We start from the raw sequence: 27,943 nt of genomic DNA on the forward strand, positions 1-27,943 counted from the left end.
TAAATGTGATGTTAAACATGTGTTTAATCATATTGAAAATATGTATACTAACATTTTAGCCACCAGTAAGGGTCTGTTTGTTTGCATCTTAATACTTGTTAATAAGGGGTAGTTCTGAATCTATAAGATTTAGACCGTTTGTTTACCTCTTAATTTTTGGTCTTAATCTGAATTTTAGCACTTAGCGAATTGAAACCCCATTTGAAAAATTAAAAGGCGCTCTATGTCCCTAACTAAAATCCCATTCTCTCTTTCTCACCCCTTTCTCCTCCTTCTCACCCCACTTCTTCTCCGTCTCTGATCTCCAATAATCGCCAGTTTTGCCGCCCCGCCTCTGCCAACTGATACAGCAACATCGACCTCCACCTATTTACAAAGATGCCAACCTCCGGTTGTAGGTAAGGTTTTTCTCATTATTTACCATGAAAATCGAGTAGCAATAGATATAAACTTGGGTTTTTCTATTTTTTTCAGGAATCTATGTTGATTGTTGGCTGTTTTTCGAAAACGTAATTTGTATGTGGATTAATTCGATTATTCGATTAGTTGCAGTTTTCGATTGATGATAATGAACGATTTTTAAGTGTGTTTTCATTTCAGTGGAGCTTCAATTTATGCTGGTTGGTTATCGATGGGAGTATGCTTCGTTTCACTGATTATTAGAAAGAATGGAGAAGATGCCTCAAAAATGGGTTTAAATGACTATGACAATTGGATGATTTTTGATTTTATTGAAATTAGGTTTCAAGTATAATTGAAATTAATGTTTTCAATGACAGCTCAATTGTTTTATTTGTGCACTTCAATTGTTGGTCAAAGGTCAATTATAGAGTGCCAATAGTGCCAATTAACTGGCTTGTATCTTTGGTTATGGAGTATTATTACAAGAAATTGATATGTAAAGATGAATAGATGGAATGAATGGCATATATATTATCTATTTTTTTATAATGATTTAAGAAGTTATTGGTTTGATTATTTTGATTATTTTATAAACGAAAATATTGAATTTAGAAAAATAATATAAAAGGGTAAAATAATTATTTTCATAATTCAGTATGGCAATTCAGATGTTATGTATGTTAATAATTTAGATCTTAAAAATTCAGACCCTCTTAGAAATTTAGATCTTGCCAAATAACCCCTAAGTTGGATAACTCGCCTTCAGGAAGTTTTCATTACCCATTTTGCTACTTGTCTTGATTTTTTTGAAAATCGAAGGAAAACCATCTTAAGTTATTTTTCAAACATGAGGAAATAGTCTTCAGTTGTGGTGCTTGAATTTGTTCACTCTCGATTAGTTGTTTTATAATGAAGAAAATCATATTCAACTTACATTTTTTCATATATAAGACAATATTACCTGTAAAAAAAATCATGGCTTGGTTAAAACGTTAAATAAAAAAATCAGTGTTTTTGTTCGAAAAAACAAACATGCATAATATAAAATTAGACCTTGAAAAATATTTGTTTTCTTCACATAAATCATTTTGTTTGAAGCTTCCAATCTACCATACAACCACCTAAAATTCTTTAAATCCTACCAAAATAATCTGCAATGTGAACTACATATTTATACAAAGATTAATCAATTAGTGTCATAAGTATCATTAAGTATAATAAACTAGACGAATTCTCGCGCGTTGCGCAACGAAGATTAAAAATATATTGTTAAAATATTGAAAAATATATGTTTAAAATGGTTATGTTATTGACATTAACTTTGAGATAATATCTTTACACTAATTTATATATATATATATATATATATATATATATATATATATATATATATATATATATATAATCTCAATTATTTTGAACAATAATATTCATTGACATCAACCCACAATCATCATTAATAGAATTAAATATGATTATCTATTTAGTATTATTTTTAACAATTATTATTATTGATTAATTATATTTTGACTTATACGATCATTTTCTAATTTCAATAATAATGTTCATTTAAAATACAATTTATTTATAACTAAATGTAATTTATAATTTGATGTTGTTATCATTTAAAATTGTTATTCACTCATTTTAAACCACTTATTATTAATAATAAGTTAAATAAGACTTTTAATAAACACTTAATATTAATATTAAAATGTAAAACATACACTAAATAATAAAGTGATAAAATAGACAATTTGCATTTGAAAATATACTTGCATGGGTAATATGACCTATCCATGTAATTTGATTTTATTATTTATAATTATTGCTTATTAATTTTAAAACCACTTGTTGTTATAATAATTGAAAGAAACTTTTAAAAAGAACTTATTATTATAATTAAAATGTTAAACAAATACTAAAATATAAAGTGATAAGATAAACAATTTGCATTTTAAAAAAGACTTACATGGATAATATAGCATATCCGTGCTTTTTAATTAATTATTGTTTTGAAACAACATGAAAATACAAACATGTATACAATAGTTAATTAAATATTATATATATCACCTTCCATAACATATGATCGATAATTTGAATATAATCTAATTTACATTAAAATTTCAACCACAACATACAATGATATTCTTAAAAGAATACTTAAATCAAGAAAATACCAAAAAAAAAAAAAAAAAAAAAAAAAGTATATAACAAACTTACAAATTGAAAGCTTCAACATAATAACATGGCTCGAAAAATTGTTCAAAGCCCTCAAACCAACATAAAAAAAACTTTAAACTTGTTTTCTTCGTGAATTTTGTATGTGATTTGTATTTGTGTGTCTACTCAAAAAGATTGACATTTTTATAGTAGAGTATCCATTAATTGTTTATTAAATATATTATATAAGTTATAAAACCTTTGAATTGATAATTATTATTAAGAGACTTTTGAGTGATATTCATTAAAATAGGAGGTTTCAAATGCATGAGGTGTTTGCAAATTTTTATGGGGGTTTCAAATATATAAGGTTCAAGAAAAAATGCTAGCTTTATAAGTATGTATGATTATAAAACTCTTGAATAGTAATTAAAAATCATTATTACAAAGAAATATGAAAAGATATAAGTTTCAAATAAATGTAGAGCTTAGAAAAATGTCTCTATCATAAGATATATAGATAGATATAGATTAAGAGTTATCAAATAAATCAAACACAGTTTGACGTGTTTTCAAGTTAGGATCCGTTTAGGGGAGACTTTCCTTGTTTGTAATGGCTCAATCGGTTTAAATTGGCTCGTCTTGCTTCTTTTTTCAGTAGTAGATGATCAGTAGACATTAAGGTGCTATTTTTGGTACGGTCGGTTCTTTTGTAAAAAAATGATTTTTTACCTTTATAGTCATTTCAGTTTGGCTTTTCTTTTACTATTTGCCCTTCTATGTTGTATATAATTGTTTTGGTTTCAACACATATAAAACAAACTTATATAAAATTCATTTCACTTAGGCTATACAGCATACCACCACCACAATTTGTTACTCCACATCAGTAGCAACCCCCACCAAAAAAAATTGCACACTTTTTTCACTTTGGAGGTCATACCACCATTTCAACTCTTTCACGCCTTTTGAGAGAGAGGGGGGTTGGGTTCGTTGGTCTACCATCGATTTGTGCATTTATAGACACGTCATCTTGAAGAGGTGTGGTGTTGCCTTGCCACATCACACCACCCTGAATGCAAAGTAGTAGTATGGCTTGTAGCCTTAGAGCATACAGCATGCGCAATAAAAAATGATGTTATTGTTGATGTGGCACCTCATAACCTAGTCATAACAAGATGAACATCATCCCCCTTCTTGTTAAGAGGGTGTTATAATATATCTCGTTGTGACGAAGACAATATGCAATGGAAAGTATAATTGGTTGTTGTCTTTATCAACCAATCAAATCATTTTCTTTGTTTTTCTCTCTATTTGTTAACATGTTATAACATGGGGAACACCATTTCCCCCTTGATGTTATGGTGGTGTTATGGCTAAGGTGGCGTATGAATTGGATGTTATAACGTAACTCATACCTAATGCTCTTAGCCTTATATGTTGTACAAAGTAGAGTGTGTCCAGTCCAACAAGAATTCACAAAGTCAAAAAAACTAAGAGGATGTGTATCTGTTTGGATTCCAAGAAAATAAAGTTACATTGTTTATGAAATGAACAAACTCCTGGGCATGCATTTAGTTACAAATCAGACACCCACAAAAACAAACCCAAACCCGGAGAAGAGAAGAGAAGAGAAGAGAAGAGAAGAGAAGCAGTCCATGGCATCTGGCTGGCATGTGTTGTTACCCGCTGATTTTGTTCCATGTAGCAGCCTCTAATTCCTTTTCCTTTGGACAGATACACATCTTCCGCACCACCCCTCTAAATTCCCTGCATTCATTTTCATTTTCATTTCATCTGTTGGTTACTACTTATTATCTTCAATAATACACATAAAAATCAAACCCCACCCATTTTCACAGCATATAAATCTATACATCTAAACTCAACATTAACAAAAAAAAAAAATTACTTACGACCACGAGACATCACCAAGCAGCTTTTTGTTGGCATCTCCATCTGCTGCTGCATTATTATTATTATTATTATCATCATCATATGTGACAATCCATCCGCTGGTGCCGCTGACCAACCCTCCTTGAAACCCAAACATCCTGTCAAGCTCCCACATAAGTCCTCCATACCCACTAAAACGTGATACCTCCACGCATCTTCCAACAAAACTTCCATGCTTCAACACCTTCATTAATTATTTATTTATTTATTTACACCATATTCACAGTAACAGTAACTGTAACAGTAACAGTAACTGGGTGGAATAAATAGTTACCTTTATGTAACTAGGGCTGGATTGTTGGTTTCCGGCATTTGATGAGTCTGGAGGATGTGTGTTGCTAATGGTATGCGTATGCGTATGCCCCCCTATATCCACTCCAAAAACCCTGCATTTTTTACTCCTCTCATCATCTTCCCTGGGAATCTTGTTGACTTCCGGAATACTCACTTCTCTCATTCTGATTCCTTCACCTTGCACTCCCAACTCATTATTATTATTATTATAACCTGCACCAATATTTCGACCCCAAATTAAATGGCTTTTATCTATTGGTATTTGAAAACAACAAACTTGCTTACTTTACTTACCAATCATGGATCTCTTTTGTGGTTGCGCATCACAAACAACTGACTGAATGCTCCACGGGGAAACCCTCTTAGGTGGAACATCTCCAGAGGCCGTGCCATGCCACCAAACCTGCAACATTTTCGGATTATTTACTATTTTACCCTTTGGTGTCTCCTAAAAAGTGGCTATTACCTTCAAGCAATGCCATTCAGACCCAGGCCACCTACTAGGATCAACATCTTCCTTTCCAATTATGATCCCTGAAAACCTGCCAACACCATTCTCTTTAATTAATAACTAGTAAAATCTTATTAATTATTCTTAGTTATGCCAAAATATATATATATATATATATATATATATATATATATATATATATATATATATATATATATATACCAACTTTTTCAAGTTCAACTCCGGCTCCTCTCCTCCTTCATCTAAAACCATCTCAACCCTCGTTTCCGGTGAAAAGTTAACTTTAAGCGATTCCATGAAATCATTATAGGCAACTATAAATCCTGAGGGACTGATCCTGCAATAAATCCAAAGATTCAGTAACAGTTTGAATCAGGCAAAGAGGTGAAAGAGAAGCTTACCGAGGATGGTAATATACTGTGAATTCTGTTCTTGTGTTGATTGCTTCAAGGGCTGTGAGTAATATGCCATGCTGCATATTAACGCATGATAAATCTGTTGACAATTTATTCAGTCTCACTGCCCGCCGAACCCCGACATAAAGACGGTTTTGCCCTCTGTCACAACAAAATGCAAAATTATACTAGTATATTTGTATAAATAGAACACATACAATACAAGGGAGTAGGATAGAACCAGATAGAGAACCTTAAGAAAATGCAGGTGTCTCCTACCACAAGCCTCTTTGCACTCAAAAATTTACCCCAACCAGTAGTTAGTATATGTCGCTTTGGCACACCTGTAAATCAAAATTATCCAAAAAAAAAAGTATTAATGTAAACAAAATCATATGCTCGTTAATTGTGAGATCAACAATAAATGGATGTACTCTACAACAAAATGCTGTTGATTTTCATGAAATTTTATCAAAAGGTATTAATTACCACGACAGATGTGGTGAAAGTTCCATATTTTCCCATGAAGATCTTTGGCAAATAGTTCTTGAGATGGTGCATCCTGACCCATGTCCTACAAGAACAAGGTGACAATGTTGACCATATAAATAAATATCAACAAATATTTCAAAATTTATAAAATTTTACAGTAAATCAACATTAAATACCAGAGGTGGAAAGGTTTGATCAACATGTTTCTTGTGTAGGTTGCATCCCCCTTGTTTGATTACATCAGAAGGAGTTAATTTCTTCCGGAAAGAAGTTGCAGGAATCTTTTGAGGAACACTTCTAAAGGTTGATCCTTTAGGTTCTTCACACTATAAAAATCATTTGAAAAAATTAGTCCATTCAATCTTAAAAGTCAGATCCTACCTTTTTTCCGGTTAAAGAAAAAATCATAACATATCCTTATTACATCTGGAATCAAAGTAATCTGAGCAAACACTTCATCGGTATCAACTTCTGCCTGAAAATTACAACTGGAAATCAAGAAAAGTGGCTAAAAATATTGCAACAGATGAACATTTGACATTACCTTTAACTGAACACAGACAACCTTGCAAAGAATCTTTGAAGGTAACCCATAGGATGGTATATCACTCATGCCTTCCTGCTTCATATACACCTCAACCTATAACCAATTCATAAATCATAAAATCAAAAAAATAAAAAAATAAAAAAAAACAACATTTTAAACTAGTTATAAATAATAAAATACTATGCCAGTTTACACCATCTGGTTTGGGATATAAGAGTTGGAACACTGTGAAGTTGTATTAAATGTGGCCTCGCTATAAGATTACATATTAATTAACTCAAAATAATCCAACTAGATGTGTTTATATTTTAAAAAACAATAATTAATCAAATACGAATTAAATGAAGCAATTAATGTGCATCGCATATAAACAAACCTGCTGAAGGTGGCCTTGAGGGAAGTAGAAGACCTTATCGCCTACACGGGGAACTTTCACAGTGAGGCCAGCACATTCATGCCATAGCTGAGTATGCAGATCAACCTGATCATTGCCTACAAGTAAAAAACATAAATAAATTAATTCTATCAACAAATTGATGCTAATTCAAACACATAAACAGATATGAAATCCAGAAATTTACTTGAGGAAGCCATCTTTCTTGAAGCTAGAAAAAATGAAAAGCAGAAAAGAATACAAAATGGTAGAGCAAAAAAGCTTCAACACCACCACAATGCTGCTTCTGTTCTTCTACTACTATGCACCTTATATAACACACTACCAACTTTACTCTCATAAATTGTGCAAAAATACTAACTTTACTCTCATAAAATGTGCAACAATTTTTATGTTGGATGTCATTTATTAGTTATAAAGTCGTGATATTTAGTGAACACACGCAAGCTGACAAACATAATTATTACGCGTTCCTTCCTAAAAAAGTCCACTTTAAATTTATTATCAAAATTCAGATAAAACTTTGTTCAAGATCTCATGAAAAAAGAGCAGAACATTTTATGTATCATAGTTGGTTGTCATTAATTTAAAAGTGTATTTCGTTTCCAAATGAATGAGGCAGTTTTATTTTTTACACCAGCAGTTTCATTGGAAAAAAATATATATATTTATGTTTATAGAATCAATATCAGATTACTCGAATCCACATTTCAACAAAAGCGTTTTTGTCGTTATGTTCATAATTAACTATATTACAATTTAATGTGGTTGCTACAAGAAAATTAATTCAAAAATAAATAAATAACAAAAAATCACTATACTTTCATGACTTTTTACCATTACATGTTCGAACCAAAAGAGTTGCCAATGGAGTACTTATACTTTCACAGTCATTCCAATTACATTATTTTTATCCAATGATATATTTTTATGAGTATATATTTTCATCACAAACCACATGTGCAACTGCACGTACACACACACACACAGAGAGAGAGAGAGAGAGAGAGAACCTTGGCAGGTGTCATTATCTCTTTAGCCCAAGAGAAGAAATTATTGTTGTTGATGTTGCACAGCAGAAACAAGAGATTGTGAGGAAACCTCTCAGAAGAGCAAGTCCAAGAAACCTGCATAAACTTCAAAAGTAAACATACATGTTGTATTTTATCTGTAGGTGTCTTAAAAAAAATGTGAGTTGAATTTTGAATTGCCTTCAGCCATTGACATTCTAGTTGAGACCTCATAGCTTGTGAAACAGAGGATCTCTATACTTGACTTGATTTGAAACCAAGCTTATAGAAATTGGAATCAAGAGATGATCATCAGGCCTGCTGTGGGGAGTTAAAGAACATCAAAATCCTTTCTATTCTGGTGGCAATCTATCATCTCTAAGATGACTAACAACATGAACCATTGAACAAGGGTAACATGTTACGTATGAGATATCTCAATTTAATTGCTGATGTGGCAACATGTATAAGAAATCAGCATCAAAGGCTTCAAATAGAAGAAAAAAAAAATCAGCAGGAAAAAGAAGAGGAAGTGAGGAGCTATATGCAAATCCTAATCCTCTCTGTATCCATTTCACCTAGACAAGGGTTCTTCAAGAATGTTTCCTTTTTGATGAGAAATATGAATATAATCAACACACCTTACAATGGAGAACATACTGCACTGCACTCTGTGCACCACCAGGGTGAAGCAACGTGTAGGGCTTAGTTGCTAGCAATCAGAATCAGCTTCACTTCATACTTCATAGGTATGGGAATCATAAAATACTCCAACATCAATAATTTTAATTGCACTACATAGACAAGGAACACGCCAATTTCGACCCACTACCAAAAATTGGGTTGATTAAGTTTTTGCTATAACAGATAAAAAGAAAGTTACTACTGAGCGGAATCAAGAGATCACATACTCCTTGAAGAAACCCTCTCGAAAGAACAAGTCCAGAAAACCTGCACCATTTCCAAATTAAACATACAGATGGTATTTTGTCTGAAATATTTTTTAGGAGAATTTTGAATTACCTTCATCCATTGCCATTCTGATTGATGATCGATCTTTCCAGAGAGACTTCTGTAGTTACTCTTGAAAAGATGAGATAGATTTAAGGGGAGGTAAGAATGTTGGTCAAACATACGCAAGCTTTTTGGAGTAGATTTATGGGATAGCAACACAACTGTACACCCTCACTTCTTTAGACACTTGGAATGTTGAATTCTCTATGTGTTGAAGCATGGAATTACACACCCGCTCAAATTATTGGGTGTAATGGAACATTGATCAACCAATAAAACATATATAGATGGAGATGGAAACAAAATGGTGTTTGACGATTTCTATCACATATATCTACTCCAAAAGCTTATAGTTATATATCTAAACCATGTGATGTGCCTGCTCGGACTCCTTGATCTTGCAAGCCCTGCCACCGTATCCCAATATAAAATTCATTCTGCCCTCTGTCACACAAAAATGTATCGTCGATGTTAATGCAAAGAAGAAATTAAATATTCTAAATTTTATTTCTACTCATCCTCCTACACCTACGCCTACAGGATCAAATTCTTTTATACCTCCTAATCTTCCTACCATATCAAAATTTGATGACAAGCGAATTAAATTAATATTAATTTCATTAAATATATGGCTTTAAATGTGACACATATCAATATTTGATATAATAGAGAGATGAATAAAAATAAAATATATATAAAAAAATATTTAATTTCTCTTATGCAAATAAGAAGCACATACTCGTATATTTGGTAATCAAATAACAAAACACCCGTGTTTCCATACTCATATGTATAAAGTATTTCATCGGCGGTGTTAATTTTGAATATTATGCAACAAAATGGGGAGTGGAGTTTATCTATCTTCTATATTAAAACCCAGTTAAGACTAAACAGAAAATGGGCCTACCAATGTTCAAAGGCCTTAAACTACCGGCAACCCAATCCAATACAAATATTTATTAAAAAACTATTTTCTTATCTTCCATATACACAACCTAACTAACCATAAACTTTTATCCACATTAGCAATCCAACCCAATCCTTTATTTTGTTTTTAAAAATTATCAAAAAATATATCAACATTATACTCATTTTGTAGAGAATTTTATTTTATGTTTTTATTATATTTTTATTTATTTTTAAAAGTAATATCAAGTCTATTTTTTTATAAAAAATGAAATATAAAAAAGAAAATGGAGAGAGAAAGATAGTAAATTATGGTGAACTAGGTTGTGCTCACATAATTTCTTTTCGTTTTAATTTATTTTTTTAATTTTTTTAGGTGACCAAAAGTGAGCTGCTCACCAATGGGGATGGTCTAAGCCCATATATAAAAAGGCCGGCTCAACCAACTCAAAAAGGAATCAAAAATTTAGGATCCTTTAACATTTATTATAGTTAACTAGGTGTGAGACTCATTTGAGAAAATAAATTTATAAGAAAAGTGAGAAAATATTGAATTATAAAAATTAAAGTGTTTTGTTTTCTCTTTTAAATTTAAATAGATAATTTAGATAAATAAATAAAGAAAATTAATGAATCTTTAATTTAGTAATTTTGAAATTAAAAGGAAAGTTCATTAATGAAATTGATATGCATTTAATATTTCATTTAAATACTATATAGAATTTAATAAAATGAAAAAAACTATAAAATGACATGTGGAACAAAAATTAATTTAAAATAACTACAAAATTACATGTGGCAAATTAAATGAGAATGTGACATATAGCAAAAATATCTTTTATTTATTATGGAGGATGTTATAAACCATTCTCTTTTATCCAGACTTGGGACCAACAATAATAAACTAAAAATTTTATAAATGACGGAGTTAAAAAAATATATATATTATGTATATGTTTTTTTGTGAATATATTTAAGACATAAAGTTAATTTTTCTAGCCTATTTAGATACAATTCTTTAATAAAATTTTCATAATCAATTCTTTTTACTAAATGTTTTTCAATTGACAAAATAGCTAATTCATTCAATATTTCTTGTGACATTGTAGATCTTAAATAATTTTTTAACAATTTTAATTTAAAAAAACTTATTTCCCCAAAGGCAACAGTTACATAAATAGTTAACATAATCTTATAGGCAACATATGCATTTGAAAAAGAACTAAACTTTTTAATTATTAATAATTGTATCACGTTCTAATGTACAATATTTTTTAAAAGTTTTAGTTCATGAAATAAATCTAAATCATCAATATCTAAGTTATCATCATGCTTTAATGATTTTTCAAGATTTTAATAATGTTCTTTTAAAGTATTTTCATCACATTATTTTAATTTTTTCATACTAAATAGAAAACCAAAAATATTTTTGAACTCATTAAATTGTTCAAATCTACTTTTAAGTGAAGTAATAGTTTTATCTACTATATATAAAAAAACAGTTTTAAATAATGGAAGATGAGTTTTAATAGTTTCATTAGCAACATTTTCACCATATCGTTTATTTCTTTGAATAATACGTTTTTCACGAAATTCTGGTTTTACTTTCATTTCTAAAGTCAATTCTTTTGTATAATCTAAAACCTTTTCAAATCCGTTTTGTCTATATTGTTCAAAGAAACACAGAAGTTCATTTAGTTAATCTATAACATCATCGATAGATTGCACGCTTTTGCTAACACTACTAATAACAAACAAAACATCATACTAAAACATCATTCCTAATAAAAATTCATAGTTTTCAAGTTCATATGTAGCTAAACATCTAGCCTCACTTTTACTTTGTGGATATCCATAATTTTTGGATAATTGTAAAAGTGCATTTCTTAATTGTGGCGCTTGAAGTCTAATTGTTTTTACACTTTCTACCCTACTTTTCCAACGAGTTTGTGATAATGATTTAAGTGTTAGGCTTGATATATTATCTTGTAATATTTTCCACCTTTGAGTTGATGAAGCAAATATTGAATATATATGTTGTATAAATCCAAAAAATTCACTAGTTTATCACACAAATTAGTCGTATCACAAATTACTAAATTTAAACTATGACAACCACAAGGAGTGTAGAATGTTATAGGGTTAATATCTAACAATCGTTTATGTACATGTTGATGTTTTCCTTTCATATTTGATCTATTGTCATAACATTGACCCCTAACATCATTTATATCTAGTCTTATATTTTTAATTTCATCAATTATAACATCATATAAGCCTTTACCGGTTGTATTATCTACAATTAAAAATTCTAGAAAGTACTCATTAACTTCTATAGAAGTTGTTGAAAGATCTTAACATCGTAAGATAATTGACATTTGTTCCTTATGACTTGTATCGGGAGTACAATCAAGTATTATTGAAAAGTATTTAGCTTCTTTTACTTTTTTAATAATTTTACTTTTAACCTTTTCTGATAATAAACTAATAAGTTCATTTTGCATATTGTGTCCAAGATAATGATTATGAATTTCTTTGTCATTAATTCGTCTAATATGTTCTTGCATAATAAGATTAAATTCCACAATCATTTCAATTATAGTTAAAAATTACCATTATTTTCTTCATAAATCTTTTCATTTGTTCCATGAAATGCTAAATTATTTTTTTCCTAAAGTTTTCACTACAACGATGATTCTTATTAACACATTTTTCCAATGTTCTTTTTCTTTATTTATTTGGAGTTGCTTGTCAATTGTTTTATTATTTGCTAATCTAGTTTGTAAGTCAATCTAAGGTCTCATATTAAGAATGTGTCCGTTACTTGCTTCATGTCTTTTTAGTACTAGAAATATTTTTTCAATCATTGTTACCTTTCTGTGCTAATGAACATGTAGATGTATTCATATTAAATAATTTACAACAAAAACAAAAACTTTATCTACATCTATGGAATAAACAAACCATGTTCGTTCATATTTTTCTCCATTTGGTATTATTTTTTTTGCATATAAAAAGATGTACTAAAGTTTCTTAAGTGTTAATCTTTTGGAAATTTAAAATCATAAATCTTAATAAGACCTTTTTCTACGATTAAATCTCTTAAATTAGTACTAATATTATTGCATGTACTTTGATCATATATGTTTAAAGACATGTTATCATTTTTAATATTAGTTTGCTCGTTATCATTTTTAATATTAGTTTATTCGTTATCAATATCAATATTAGTTTGTTCGTTATCATTTTCAATATTAGTTTGTTCGTTATCATTTTCACTATTAGTTTGTTCGTTATCAATATCAATATTAGTTCGTTCATTATCATTTTCACTATTAATTTGTTTGTTATCAATTTCAATATTAGTTTGTTTATTATCATTTTCGATATTAGTTTGTTCATGATAATTATTATCAACATTAGTTTGTTCTTGTTCATTATAAACATTAGTTTGTTTCTGTTCATTATCAACATTTTTGTTTGTAGTTAACAAATTTAAAAATGATCCTTTTTGTGATTCTATAAAAGCTTCTTGTTGCATTTTCCATTTCCTTTTTAAAGCCCCTGATTCGTATTTTCTCTTTGACATGATATTAAGTATTTTTATTAATAATAACAATGAAGAATTATCAAGACAACTATTATAAGTATAGAATATATGAGTTATGATTATACCGCCCTTGAGATAATGGAAAGCTCAAATTTGGAAAACTGAAAACTCGAATTCGTTCCAACCTGATATTCTGTAATCTATTGTAATCAATGAACAATGGAATAAAAAATTAGATAACCGAACAAATAAGAAACTTGATTCCAAACTCCAACTTGACACGGTTAATATTAAAATAAATTAAGCCCTAATAACCCTAATAGATAGCCTAATCAAGAAAAAAAGAACCGGTCAAGACTATTCTACATAAAAGTTCAAAAAACAGATGTATTCCTTTCTTTTGTGGAGAAAATAAAAACATATTTCTAGTTTTCTACATCAAACAAATTTAACTTCATCAAAATAACAAAATTTATCATAGATTGTAACATCCTAAAATTCATGACCAAAAATTTCATTTTTAGTATAACTAAAACACATTTGTAACTTGGTTCACACATTGAAAAACATTTCAAAGAAAACATTTATCAGAGTTCATTCCCAGAAATCGCATATTGCGGAAAACATAAGTGTATGCGTTGCGATCGTCCCGAGCTCCCTTATTTGAAAACTGGAGGTACCTAAAACCAAAACTAAAAACCGTAAGCACGAAGCTTAGTGAGTTCCCCAAATACCACATACCATACATATCAACCGAACCATTCATGACATACATAACCGTGAGCCATACATATATCATAATTAATAAAGGTGCTATGTGTTGCACATAGTCTTGCCATTATGCAACGGGCCGCCTCGTGGTCTTTCTTGCGAAGTCGGGGGCCACCCCTGGGTCTTATAGACAGTGACAAGAGCCACCTCCTAGTCTTCCATGCAAGCCTCACAAAGACAACTAGCATACATACTACTCTACTTAGCCAATTAGCATCCAATGTGCCAGGAGCCACCTCCTAGTCTTTCGTACATAATGCCTAAGGCTAACCCCCAGTTCTTCCTACATTACATAATAGCATACAGTGTGCTAGGAGCCACCTCCTGGTCTTTCATACATAATGCCTAGGGCTAACCCTCGGGTCTTCCTACAATACATAAACCAAATGGGCCGACATTGGTGCCTTCGATAGATACAAACATTGAGGAGACTCAATTTGATTGCAGAAGCTTCCTGGAAGAATCACTAGCTTCTACCCCGCCGACTTCCCGAGCTATCAATACCAGAACCAGATAAAATCTTAGTTAATAGGCCAAAACCCTCAAGTTTGGCCCAATGCAGAACTTGGTCAAAAGGCAATGGTCAATGGAAGTCAAAGTCAACAAGTCAAACTTCAGGCTAAGTACGCTCAACGTACTCAGCTCGTATGCATGGCGTACTTACCAACCAGAATCGGGACCATACGAGTATGTGCAGCGTACTCGAAGGTACGCCCGGCGTACCCACCCAAATGACAATTTTCCATTAAGTTCTTAATCTCTTAAGTCCTTTCATCCAACACTCAAATCTAGTCCCACAACATCATTCTAAGTCATAAAGTTTCCACCTTGATGACTTTCCATGTCTAGAAAAGGTCCAAAAGCTAAAACATTAACTTATCAATCCATTAAGACATCATGACATTCTCATGTAAGGTATAAAAGGATCAAGATTACATTTTTATGGATCCTAAAAGCTCTATAATGGATAAAGTTTCCAATTTTATCCATTAGAATGGTCCAAACCACCAAGATCTAGCCTTTAAGCATCAAATGAGACCAAAAGTGCATCTTTTTCAACTTAATCCATTAAGTCTACGTCTCCAACCTTTCAGATCTAAATCTGTAACATCCGGATTCCTAGGTATTAAAATTTGTTCTTTTATTTTTGGGTTTTGTGGGGAGACTCGGCGAGTTGGCGTCCAAACTCGCCAAGTATGGTCGCGGATTCGTATGCGAGTTAATAGCTGGACTCGGTGAGTCCACGCTGTTTAATGAAACCCTAATTTCCAGGGTTTGAGACCTATTTAAAGGCCCTTAGGGCCGTCAATTGCGGCCACCAGCCCCCAGAGAGAAACCCTAAGAGATCTAGAGCGTTTGTGAGGAAGGAGAGGCCATTCTTGATCCTTTTGTGGGTGTTTTTGCAAGAAGGAAGTGACCAAGGCAAGAGGAGGCTGAAGGAGGTGCGATTTTGGTGGTTTTGAGCTCATAGAGACTGTATTGAGGTATTATTCTCGGACCTTCTTCAGTTTTGGTGCTGATCCTTTGTGTTAGGGTTTTCTAACCCTTTTAGAGGTTGATTAAGTAGAGCATTTGGTCCCTTCTCGAGTTTGTGTTTTGGATCTGGACCCAAAGAGGTCCAGAGGCCTTAACCATTGGAGCTTTATGAGTCATTTTGGGAGTCATGAGCTTGGGATGTCATTTTTGGGGCTAAATCACCATTTTGGACCATTTAGATGTTATATGAGTGCCAAGGTCCGAACTTTACGTGATTATCAGGCTTGGGGAGGCCAGATCTATGATTGTATGGAACAGATCTGACCTCAGGAGTTGTATAGATTTTGTGCATGGCATGAACTCGCCGAGTCCGAAGAACAGACTCGGCGAGTAGTATGAAGGTTGCCCGTTAATCACCCAGTGAGTGGACTTGCCGAGTTGGGGGATAACTCGGTGAGTCAGGGGAGACTGAGTTCAAGTGGAACTCGCCGAGTTGTTCTTGAGACTCGGCGAGTTGAGTCGGGGTGGCCCCGCGATTCATGCCAGGTGGAACTCGTCGAGTCAAGGGAAGAACTCGACGTGCCAAGAAGGGGACTAAGAGAGTCAGTAGACATGTGTAGACTCGCCGAGTCGCCCTAGTGCACTCGACGAGTCGGGTCAAAGTTTGACCGTTGACCTTGTTGACTTTTAGGGTTGAGTACAGTTGTATTTATGGGAGTATTTACTTTATGTGATTAGGCGGAGGCTAGATCACATTCCTTCCGAGTCAGATACTTACTGAGACATCGAGGTGAGTCTTCTCACTATACGTTACCTAGAGTGGTATATTGTGTGGACCAGAGGGTCTTATGTGCTATGTATGAGATTATGTGATATATGTTATGTGTATGTTGTATGATGTTATAGAACGGACCGAAGGGTCCAACGATACAGACCGACCCGGAGGGCCCAACGATCTATGACCGGACCAGAGGGTCCAACGAGCTACAGGTCTGGAGGGTCCCGCTGAGACACGACGATCGGAAGGTCGTATTATAGCCTCGAGTGGCGTATTTGTTGTATGTGGTATTTTGGGGAACTCACTAAGCATTTATGCTTATAGTTGTTGTGTTATGTGTTTCAGGTACTAGTGATGAGCGCGGGAAGGCGCCGACATGATTCGTACACACACGCGTTGGAGATTTCGTTTGAGATTCTGGGGAGATGTTTTGTGATGATAAAAATTTATACAATGTGTTTTGACAATATTTTATGAGTGAATGAATGTTTTAAAAATGAAAAATTGTTTTGAAATTTACGTTGTTACAGAATCACAATGATGTTTAGATGGATAAATTTCCAACTTTATCCATAACAAGGTCTCAAACTTTCAAGATCTAAACTTTATGCACTAAAATGACCTAAAGCTCATAACATCCAAAACTAGCTAGATCTAACAAATGCATCATCAATATTCAGCCTTTATACCTCTAGAAGATAGATCAAGGCGAACAAAGTCCAGATCTACAAGCTCCAATGAAACCAACACTTCTACAAGAAGTTCCTTCTTCTCCAAGGTGGATCATGCATACTCCAAAGTACTCAAAATCATATTCTTTTAGCTCAAAAGGCTCATCTAAAATTAGGGTTTCATGAAAGGGGTGTTGGAGGGAATGAGGATGAGAATGGAGTGGGTTTGGGGGAGTTAAGGAGCTTAAATAGGGCTTAAACCACAAAAATAGGGTTTGGGCACTGATTGCGTACACCCAACGTACTTAGGATTCCTTTAGTACGCCAACGTACACCTTTTTGTACGACCAGCGTACTCAGCTTGACCCAAAACCACCCAAACTTCAAACAGACATAACTTCTTCGTTCTAACTCCGTTTTCGATGTTCTTTATATCCATGTAAAACTATTGAGGATATCCACAACCTTATCTAATTACTTTCAACTTAAAATACATCGAACTAAAATCCATAATTCATAAAAGAAGTCTGAAACACTACATTCCTATTTTACCCTTTGACTCTAAAGTGCAAACCGAACTATTGGGTAATATATCTACATTACCCACATTTAAATGAGCTTAAATCTTACCTTTTTAAATGCCCTAATCCTTATGACGACCGCTCCTCCGCCACAACCTCGAATTAGGAATTGATTCAGAACAGGGCGTTACATAAATAATAGATTATCAGCTTATCACAAACTCACAATAATAGATAACCAGATGAAGAACCGAAGAAGAATAAGGACAAAATAAGAACATACTTTTCAGAATTCAACCTTTCAGGATTTAGGAATCACCAAATCAGTTGTGTTCTTGACACTTGACAACCTTTCAGAAAAAAGAATCGCCAATGGAGCTAACCACTTTTTTTTAACAATCAAGAAATAGAATCGATCAGAATTCAGAGCCAAGAAGAAGAATCGAGAATCAGAGAATCACTTGTAATGACTTTTGTGGTTCTGAGGAGCATGAAGAGTGAAGAATGAAATCAGATAATCAGATTTAGAGGACAAAGAAAGAAGAAAAAGTGATGAACAATCGTTGAGTCGCATTTAATGGATAATGGTTTCTCGTTTCTGCCGAATGGTTTGGTTTCATTAGCCGATGTGTGCGAATGAAGATTGGAGAATCCTAATCGACAATTCACAATTCCCTAATTGAGGTTTGGGTTAAGTGAGCCCCCTTAGAAGTGGGAGCGCTAAGCAAGGGCTTAATTTCATACACAATAAGGTCACTCTGAGGCTTAGAGAGCCTTTAGGCTCTCTCTCATTCAAACCATCACAAGAGAGAGACCCTTTAAATTTAAAAAAATTATATTTTATATTCTCTTATTTTTTAAACAATAAAAAAAATTCATAAATGGTCCCTAATATCTTTTAGTTAACGGACAAAGTCTAACGACGTTAGCAATAAAGACCTTTTGTTAAAAGTTTTGAAACCATAGGGATCTTTTGTGAGATTTTTAAACTTATGAACTAAACTTCAGATTTTTGAGATACCACGTGGACCATTTATGAAGTTTTTTCTAAAATTAAAAAAAAAAAAGACAAAAATAAATAATATTTTTTTTAAAATTTTTTTTGAGAAATAAATGGTATTTCTCCAAAACAATAAGGGGGTGTTTGACTTAGTTTTTCACAGCCCAAAAGTCCTTTTTGGAAAAGAAAAAAAGCAAAAGATCGTTTTGGAAAAGAAAAAAAGCAAAAGATGTTTGACAAACCTAGTTTTAAAATCTACTTTTGGAGTTTTTATAAAGTAAAATCAACTTTTTTTACTTTTCCAAAAAGATTTTGGGCTTAGCCTCACACATACAATGATACATCGACGATTACATCGCGAATTGTCTTAGGGCTCTTTCGATTTCGTAAAAAATTGTTTAGGCTCTTTGGTTGTGAAAAGCGCTAAGCTAAGCAAACTCCCTTACGGGATGGATTAGCCACATACATATCGACGATTACATCGCGAATTGTCTTAGGGCTCTTTCGATTTCGTAAAAAAATTGTCTTAGGCTCTTTGGCTGTGAAAAGCGCTAAGCTAAGCTAACTCCCTTATGGGATGGATTAGCCTCACACATACATTGATACATACATATCGACGATTACATCGCGAATTGTCTTAGGGCTCTTTCGATTTCGTAAAAAATTAGGTACTTTTCCAGATAATTGCATCCGATTACTCCGTAGAGACAACGAGTAATTCTTTTTGTTCATACTTAAAAGGTCCGATTTTTATTTTTTCAGGTTTTGATTGTTATCCGATTTTATTTTTAATCTTTTTAATCTCGGTTGTGTTCATTTTGCTCCGATCGTTTGGAAAACGAATGTTTGTGGGTTACCATATCTTTATCTGTGGAAATTTTAATGGTACTACGTGATATAGTAACTCAGGGCTTGACATAAAAGAACTAATTTCGGATTATTTTACTTTTATGAACTGCATTTTAATTAGTTTAAGCTAGATCAGCGGAATGATGCATAAATTGGGATTAATTTTTGTTTAATTTAGGTACTAACGATTGCATGTTGCATGGATTGGGAATAAATTGGTTGTTAACCTTCAAAAGTTGTTGAAGTCCACGATATCTTGTTGTTTGAACTAATTAAAGTTGTTCTGAATTTTAAACACAAGTAGATCTGTATTGAGGTCTTCAATGAGATTTTTGGCTTACTATTGTTGGGTTTATTTTGGTTTTAGACATTTAAGAAGTATTTGTAGTTTTGGTTTAGACATTTAAGAAGCATCTAACAGATAACCTTGTCTAGCAATGAATGTAGATATTATTTGAGATTTTTATTTGCTTCTGGAATATTGCTTCCTTGGGTTTGATTACAGTTACATCCTCAATATGATTTGTGGATACAATGGTTGGAATTCATTAGGATTTAGACTGTCAAGAAGCATATGTAGTATTGGTTCTGGACACTCAAGAAAGCATATTTAATTTTGGTTTTAAATGTTCACTGGTTTCTGAATGAATCTTTGTACTTTATGCAGCTTATAATCTGCAGCAGGAGTTGTATGATGACCTTTCTGAGAACAATTGATTTTGATGAAGGATGGCAGTTCCTGAAGACTAGGATAATGAAACTGAGAAGAATTATGGAAGGGCATCATGAACCACAATTTGACCCTGAAGAGTCCATAATGATGTACACATATCCTGGATACCCTTTGAAGTCAATGTTTCATTCATTTTCTTATAAGGCTCCATCTCTTTCCTTAAATAGATTCCTTATCCTATAATTTTGTTTTACTAGTCAAAGATTAGAACTTTTTATTTTCCCTTAACTTTTGGGTATTATAGCATCGTCTTTAACATGTGCAACAACCAGAAGCACCTCGATGATCATTCTCGTCGGCTGTATGACAAGTACAGGGAAATAGTTCAAGAATACATCAGTTCAATGGTATCCCTTTATCTTTTCTATTTTGTTTTTAACTCAAGTTGCCTTTGCTTTCTATCAAGGACAATCAAGCATATGTAATAAAGAGGAAAAGAATGCATAAACATACATCTTACTGTAAATCTGTAAGATGTATATTTATGCATTCTTTTCCTCTTTATTACATATGCTTGATTGTCCTTAATAGAAAGCAAAGGCAACTTGTGTTAAACCCTAAATTACCCCGGTTCTAATGTTACTTCCCACCTTGAGCTCTTGAAACCTATTACTGTATCCACAAAAGTGGTAGATAAGTGTGTGTTCGATAAAATGCTTGAGAGGGTAGTCCATACTATTTATCAAGCATACATTACAACAATTAGTTTTCATATTGAGATCCTGTAGTGTCCGCGTGTCTAATCCAAAAACACATCACCAAGAATAAGGGAAGGGTCAACAAGAGCGAATCATGTTGTTATTGATTAAGTATTTGGGTAGGATTGCTTGCGTTTCACTGGCTAAACAAGAGCGATGTAGTGTCACCATCGTCATTTTGTTATCCGTGTGGGCAACCATCGATGTCATTCCATCTATTGCCATCCACATCATTGTTGATGTGGAAAAAAGAGCTGATGTGTCCCCTAAAACCTGCTAAAATAGGTCCCGGTGACTAAAAAGACAGGTTGCTTCCAACTTTATGCCCCTATAAAGCAACAAAATAACTTGAGGGACTGAATCGACCAACCTTGGAAACATTGTAGGGTATTTGTGTCATTTTGCCTACAACATTATACAATACAACCCAATCTTGACTCAACACAGGATCCCCAAACCACCTTTACCTAAGTCCTAACAACACCGGTAGGTATAGTAACATAACTGACAAGACAACCCCAACCCCAACCACATCTCGTAAGCTTTTATCTCATTCATCGTAATGAACTAGACAAATGCAAATATAATTCGAAAAAAGTTTTCTCTAACAATCCCTAAGTTTTCAGCTATTTATTATAAACTTCGATCATATATCCAATGTGCATTTTCAGTCTCTTAAATTTCCATCACTTATACCAAATTCATTAGAAACTAGGTCGGTCTACTGTAGAATTCAAGAAAGAAACAAGGGAAGAGTATTTATCATCTTAGTATTTTATTTGGAGCCATTTTCAGTGTGCTTTTGATATTACCTTGCATAGATGAACTTATAAACTGGGGTATCTATCTTCTACCTTTTTCTCAATTGCCTTGATATCAGCCTGCAGAGCAAGTATTCCATCATTAAGTAGTAATTTTTCGCATCACGGTTTGGGAAGCCAAGTTACAAGATTTAATTTAGTTTATGTTTAGTAGCTTGCATATGACATTAGCTTAAGTGACAACTTCAACCGAACTAAAGGAGGGTTGATTGGATTTGGTGTTATATTGTATCTCCAATGGGTCACATTAGGTAAAATTGTACAACTTGGTTAAAATGAAACAAATTGAACAAGTCAAAATCATACAACATGTATTTAAATAAGTATAACCTTCTAAATCGCCATGTTAAAAAAATGTAGATTGCTACTTTTGCTTCAACAAAATAGTTTACTGTTATAAAAAATTCAACAATTATGTTATATATGAACCAACTCGTTCTGAGTGACAATAAAAAAAAAGTATCATTTTTGACCTGTTACCCAACCAAGCTATTGACCTATTACCCAACCAAGCTATTTTGCCACTTCTATATAATACAAGTAATAAAAACTTAACACTTTTGATATTTGGGTTGGGTTGGGCCATTAACACCTTTTTGGCCATTTTTTTGCAATTTATTAACATATTAAAACTTTCTATAAAACTTTCTGATGAAACAATTTAAGAGGTTCTATATACAATTTGGAACTATATGACCTGTTTAATATGGACCCATTTTAGGTAGATGGGTATGAACTGCAACCTCTAAAATTTAGCTAATAAAAAGAAGACATACCATTTCTGTAGGTAGTGACAACAGTGAAGGTTAAGTAGATTCCATGATCGGCAATCCAATTAAATTTATGAAAAGTCTAAACATCCACACGAGATTATCTAATTGGTATCAAGTGATATCATGATATGGATAATTACTAACATGCCCTAAAATCAGGTCATGATCCTGGGTGTGAAATCAAACACTTTATTAAATATAAGCAAGGAGCTGCATCCAGAATACTCTTTCTCAAGCACTTGACTGCTATATATATAATCAACAACTCATTTTGTACATTCTGCAAATAAGAAAAAAAAAACATAAGTATGGCTACATTTGAAGTGTGTAAAGTAGAATAGAATCGAATAAAGAAACATAATAAAACGAATTTAAACTGATAAATAATACACAAAAAGAGTAATAAACCAAATCACAGGTCTAGTTGCACGCTGCAATACCAAAGGTATTATGGCTACGCATGCTTCAATGAGAAAAGGTTCATTAATTACAGAAAGAAAACTAAAGAAGTTATGCACAAACATATACAATCATCAAAGCATGATCAGTTAACAATGACACATGTTACAAATTAAGCTCGTCAGTATATCCAAATAATTACTGAAATACAACTAAAGAGACATTAGTAAACAATCTCAAAATAAAACAAACATCAATAAACCACTGACATTACAAAATAAGCAGTATTCACTAACATAAACAACATTAAAAATGTAAAACATTCACCTAAGAATCATCAATGACAAAAACATACTAGCAGGACCACTATTTTAGGCCCCCTTTTCAACCGTTATAGCACTGCTATTAATAGATAATTACAAACGAAATAATTTTATGTGTTTACAATTGCATTTGATGAGAAATAGGTATTCATCATAGTTGATTTTGGAATTAATCAAGAATCATTATTTCATGGATTTACTTTTAACATTTTCCTAAACATGATGCATCTATGTATAGTATGGAAAGATGAATATAAACGTTATGGTGACGTGGCCATGTGCTATTAATTTTAGTTCAGGTGGACACACATCCATTGGAACAATAAACTAAGGTACTATGAAAATTAAGTTATAAAGAATCATATTATACACCTTGGTTATATGGTAAAATCAACAATGATGATAAGCCAATACAACGAAGAATGGATAGGATCCTGAAAACGTAACAGAATACGAGTTTGTTATTTATGAATCCAACGGCTCACATGATTTGAGTGATTATTGTATTGATTACAAATAAGTCATGATTTTATGTAATTAGTATTTTATATACTTTATAATAAAATATAAGATGTCCCTAGTTTTCTTTTCTAAAACTAGTATTATTATTCACTATTTGGTCGTTGTTGGTAGTTAAAATTCAATGCTTACTCGTACACATTGTTAAATGAAATGCACTACTTTTTCGATTATTTACTTCTTTGATTATTTATGGCTGTTAACTTGTTTGTATATACAAGTAAAAACTTGTTATTACTTGTTAACGATAGAATAACAATTGACCCAATTTTTTGGATCCAAAACATATTTTATCTTCTTAACATTTTAGACGAGTAATAGATTATTTTGATAACTTTGTTTTCTCAATCCATTTTATCTAAAATCTAAAAAGCAATAAGATTATTGAAGGAATCAAAAAGTAAACTTTTTCGATAGTTGTTTTAGACTTCTATACTCACGTATATAGAAAGACACTCCCATATTGCCCATTTTTAGAACATGGCCTCCATATTTCAAGCTTACATATCTTTGCAACATAGCCTAGTCAACTCAAATTTATTAAGTCGGTTTAGCTTGAAACATTCTACTTGTTGGGACTTCATTAAACAAACATTCATAGACTAAGAACCAAAATATGAAATGGTGTAAAATTTGATAGAAAGATCTATTACCATTTCTCAACAATTTTTATAACTCAATTCATTTGAGAAACGTTGAAGTATAAGGAAACAGAGAGTAGAAAACGCACGAGCTAGAGGAAAAGAAAAATAAGAACAAAAGCGAGTGCTCAAATAGTTAAGAATGACATAAAATATGCTTTTAAATGAGAGCAAATTTAAAGTATTGGAGTTGATTAATAGAAGGGTTAATGCTAAGGAACAGAAACAAATAATGTCATTTTTTACTCTAAGCCACTATAAAATTTAATGTACATTCTAACCCCTTTTCGACTTCCTACTTTGGTTTTAATTTAGTCCTTATAATCGTTACATTGACCTTTCAACGTTAACATCTAACATGATGTCCCAACATGGAGTCCATGGGCATTATTATTATTTTATTCTTATTTATTTAGAGTTTAAACTTTATTTAATATATAAAAATTAATATTTATGTTAAAAGTATTTTTATACACTTTTGTTCTCTGTCGACTTCATCTAATTGATACTACTCATCTTTAAGACCTTGCACCGTTGAAATCATAAATCAAATCTAAAAAAAAAAAAAAAAAAAAAAAAAAAAAAAAAAAAAAAAAAAAAAAACAAATATTAATAGATCATGATCAAACCCAAATCTGCAACTTCAAACCCTAACCATATAGTCGTTTGTTGTTTTCCAAACCAACAAATGAAGACAAAAGGGGTGAGGATAAAAAAAATTACCAAAATAAAATCGGCTTTTTTGTTAACGGGATATGCCCTAGCAACGACCCTAGGTCACTTGGAGAATTTTAATATAATTAAGTAGCATTATCATGGGATATTAATATATAACCTCATAGGTTGTGATACTATATCTATGAAAACCATTGTTTAACTATGAGAAATCTCTAACTCAAATAATACAAAGTAAACCCAAACCATGATTGGGCTTGAAAACAAAACAAAAAAATGAACCAAATTTACTAAAAAAAAAAAAAAAAAAAAAAAAAAAAATTGTTGATCGATGCTTAGTAGAGATTTTGTCACCCGATGTTTATGTTAAATGACTTTATCGTTTTTTCAATCATCTTGATCGTTATTTCGTCTATAAGTGGAATTTTCCATCAATTAATGAAGTTGCACTAACTTGTTTCTGTGACATGGTTTGTGTTTATTTTATTATTATTTGTGTTACTTATTTGTCTAAGCTTTAGAGTTCTTCATTTACAATGAGATTGCTTGTGTTTTAATGCAGGTTTACAAGGAGTTAAATGGTAAAGCCAAAGAGGTTGTCGTTGCTCTTATAAGCATTTTGAATTGTGAATCAATGTCATTTTATGTTTTATAGAAAATCGAAACTAAGGATGATTGTGAACCAGAGCAACCAAGAACGAGAACAAGAGATGATTGATAGAGCATTGCTAAAAAAATGTTGTTGATATATATGTTGAACTTGGGATGGGTCAAATGAACTACTATGTAAACGACTTTGAAAATTATATGCTTGCTGCAACTGTTGCTTATTATTATCGAAAAGCATCAAACTGGATTATGAAAGATTCTCGTCATGACTATATGTTAATGGTAAATTTGATAATCTGTTGTCATTTTATATGTTTATGTTATCTTTTGTTTGATCTTTGATTTTTATTATGGAATGTAGGTTGAGTATTGTTTGAGAAAAGAGAAGGAGATTGTCTCTCATAAACTGCATTCAAACAGTGAGCCAAATGATAGCTTATTTTATTTCCTTATTTTTATTAGTTTATTTTAGATTTTTTTAGATCTTTTTATCATTATTGCATTGTATATTATTTATTTTCTTTATTATGGATCATACCGGGATCAAGGTGGAGGAGGCCCGCGATGAGGATAACCGCCTCGGGCCGAAAATGATACCAAAGGTCCTCCATGTAAGTGTTGGTGCGTGCTTGTTGTTCCTCTATGCGGTGGATGGCTGCAGTGTTCCTATTGCCCTGGAGGCGCAAGGAAGCAAGCTGACTGTAAATATCGAGAGGAAACTCGTGTGCGTGGTCGGGCTCATTGTGTTGCTGGTATGAGTGATAATCATGTTGTCGCTGGAAGTATCCTCCTCGCGGGCCTCCTCCACCTTGATCCCGGTATGATCCTTTCTTACTCTCATCCTAAGCATTGAGGACAATGCTTAATTTTAAGCTTGGGGTGAGGTAATCTAATCTTTTATTTTTATTGCATTTAGGTTGTATATAGTTGTATTTAGAGTTAGTCATTTAGGGCATTCATAAAAATTGCATAAAAAAATTCAAAAATATTGCATTTTTTGTTTCTTTCTTTTCTAATTTTCATACTTTTTAGATGCATTCTAGTTTAAGTTCATGCATTTTTGTTCTCTCTTGTTTTCTCATCCCTACAGGTACCAGAGCACCGAGTCATAAGTATTGAATCATAGATTGGTCCCGGGTCTTGATATGGAATTCCTTGTATTTGATAAGTGGGACACGTTTTGAGCCTCACAGACCATTTTAAGACCGCTTGTATGGGGGTCAGATGCAGGTAGCTTGATTGGGTCTAGGTGCGGAGGGATGTGGTTGGTCATACCAATGTGTGCAAGCAAAGACTAGCCCGGTAAGGTATTTTGAAGACATTGAAGATATTGAAGACTCGCATCTTGGTTTTGGGGGGAGTACCCCTTAGTACTCCCGAGTCTCGTCCGAGCCTTGCTTAGTTAGATTCTCACCGCCTTTTTAGGATAGGTTATCATTTTTCTAGGGGTCTAGAGTAGATAGTTAGATAGATTTTGTTTATCACACCTTGCATTGAGGTGCTTGATGAACTTTGAAATGGGTCCCCCAATTCACATCTTTTGGGACCAAGTCTTTTCGGTAACACCCATTTTTGAGTCATTCCCCACCCTTTTTAGTTGATCTTGGCACATTGTCAATTATCATTAGGTGTTCATGTTAGCCTCTATCTATGACTCAATTTTCACTATTGGAGTCCTATGTTACTTGGTGAAATTCCTTAGACCTTCCAAGAAGAAAACACAAAAAATGAAGAAATTTGAAAAAATGAAGACAATAAGAGCCTATAAAAGATGATTCAAGAAAAGCAACAAAAGCAAAGAAGAAAAAGATCAAAACAAAAAGAAGAACAAGATTCCAAGTTCAAGACTCATGTTATATATATGATCCAAAAAAAAACAAAAAAACAAAAACAAAAACGAAAAAGAATCTGAATGTCAAGCAGCAAATGTGATTGAAGACCCAATAACAGAAGTTCAAGATTGAAGATTTAGGTTGTTAGGTTTAGATTTAGGTTAAGTAGAATTTTTATTATTTTATTTTATTTTTGATTTTTAGTGAGAAAATGCCCTGACGATGAAACGGTAGACTGTAAAGGACAGTACAAGGG

General features: G+C 32.4%; 1 protein-coding gene across 9 annotated transcripts; it reads right to left on the reverse strand.

Moving 5' to 3' along the window:
• Positions 1-4,062: 4,062 nt before the first annotated feature.
• Positions 4,063-9,668, reverse strand: LOC145073796 (auxin response factor 2-like). 9 transcript variants are annotated; one of them, XM_079020290.1, is made up of 18 exons: positions 9,152-9,668; positions 9,040-9,079; positions 8,770-8,956; positions 8,330-8,615; positions 8,132-8,245; positions 7,101-7,216; positions 6,722-6,817; positions 6,602-6,652; positions 6,354-6,503; positions 6,175-6,259; positions 5,939-6,029; positions 5,692-5,847; positions 5,496-5,627; positions 5,285-5,360; positions 5,113-5,221; positions 4,799-5,031; positions 4,485-4,708; positions 4,063-4,338 (listed from the first exon to the last, which is right to left on the reverse strand). In XM_079020290.1, the coding sequence occupies exons 7-18, from the start codon at positions 6,803-6,805 to the stop codon at positions 4,251-4,253; spliced, it is 1,479 nt and encodes a 492-aa protein (XP_078876416.1). In that variant the 5' UTR covers positions 6,806-6,817; positions 7,101-7,216; positions 8,132-8,245; positions 8,330-8,615; positions 8,770-8,956; positions 9,040-9,079; positions 9,152-9,668; the 3' UTR covers positions 4,063-4,250. The 9 variants fall into 9 exon arrangements, with proteins under 9 accessions (XP_078876416.1, XP_078876420.1, XP_078876419.1 ...); XM_079020294.1 differs by having other exon boundaries at positions 8,330-8,446; positions 8,770-8,869; positions 9,152-9,607; XM_079020293.1 differs by having other exon boundaries at positions 8,330-8,449; positions 8,770-8,869; positions 9,152-9,607.
• Between the last annotated feature and the right edge of the window lie 18,275 nt (positions 9,669-27,943).

Source organism: Lactuca serriola, chromosome 9 (assembly GCF_051521515.1).
Source record: "Lactuca serriola cultivar US96UC23 chromosome 9, Lser_US96UC23_V15, whole genome shotgun sequence".
Taxonomy (NCBI): Eukaryota; Viridiplantae; Streptophyta; class Magnoliopsida; order Asterales; family Asteraceae; genus Lactuca; species Lactuca serriola.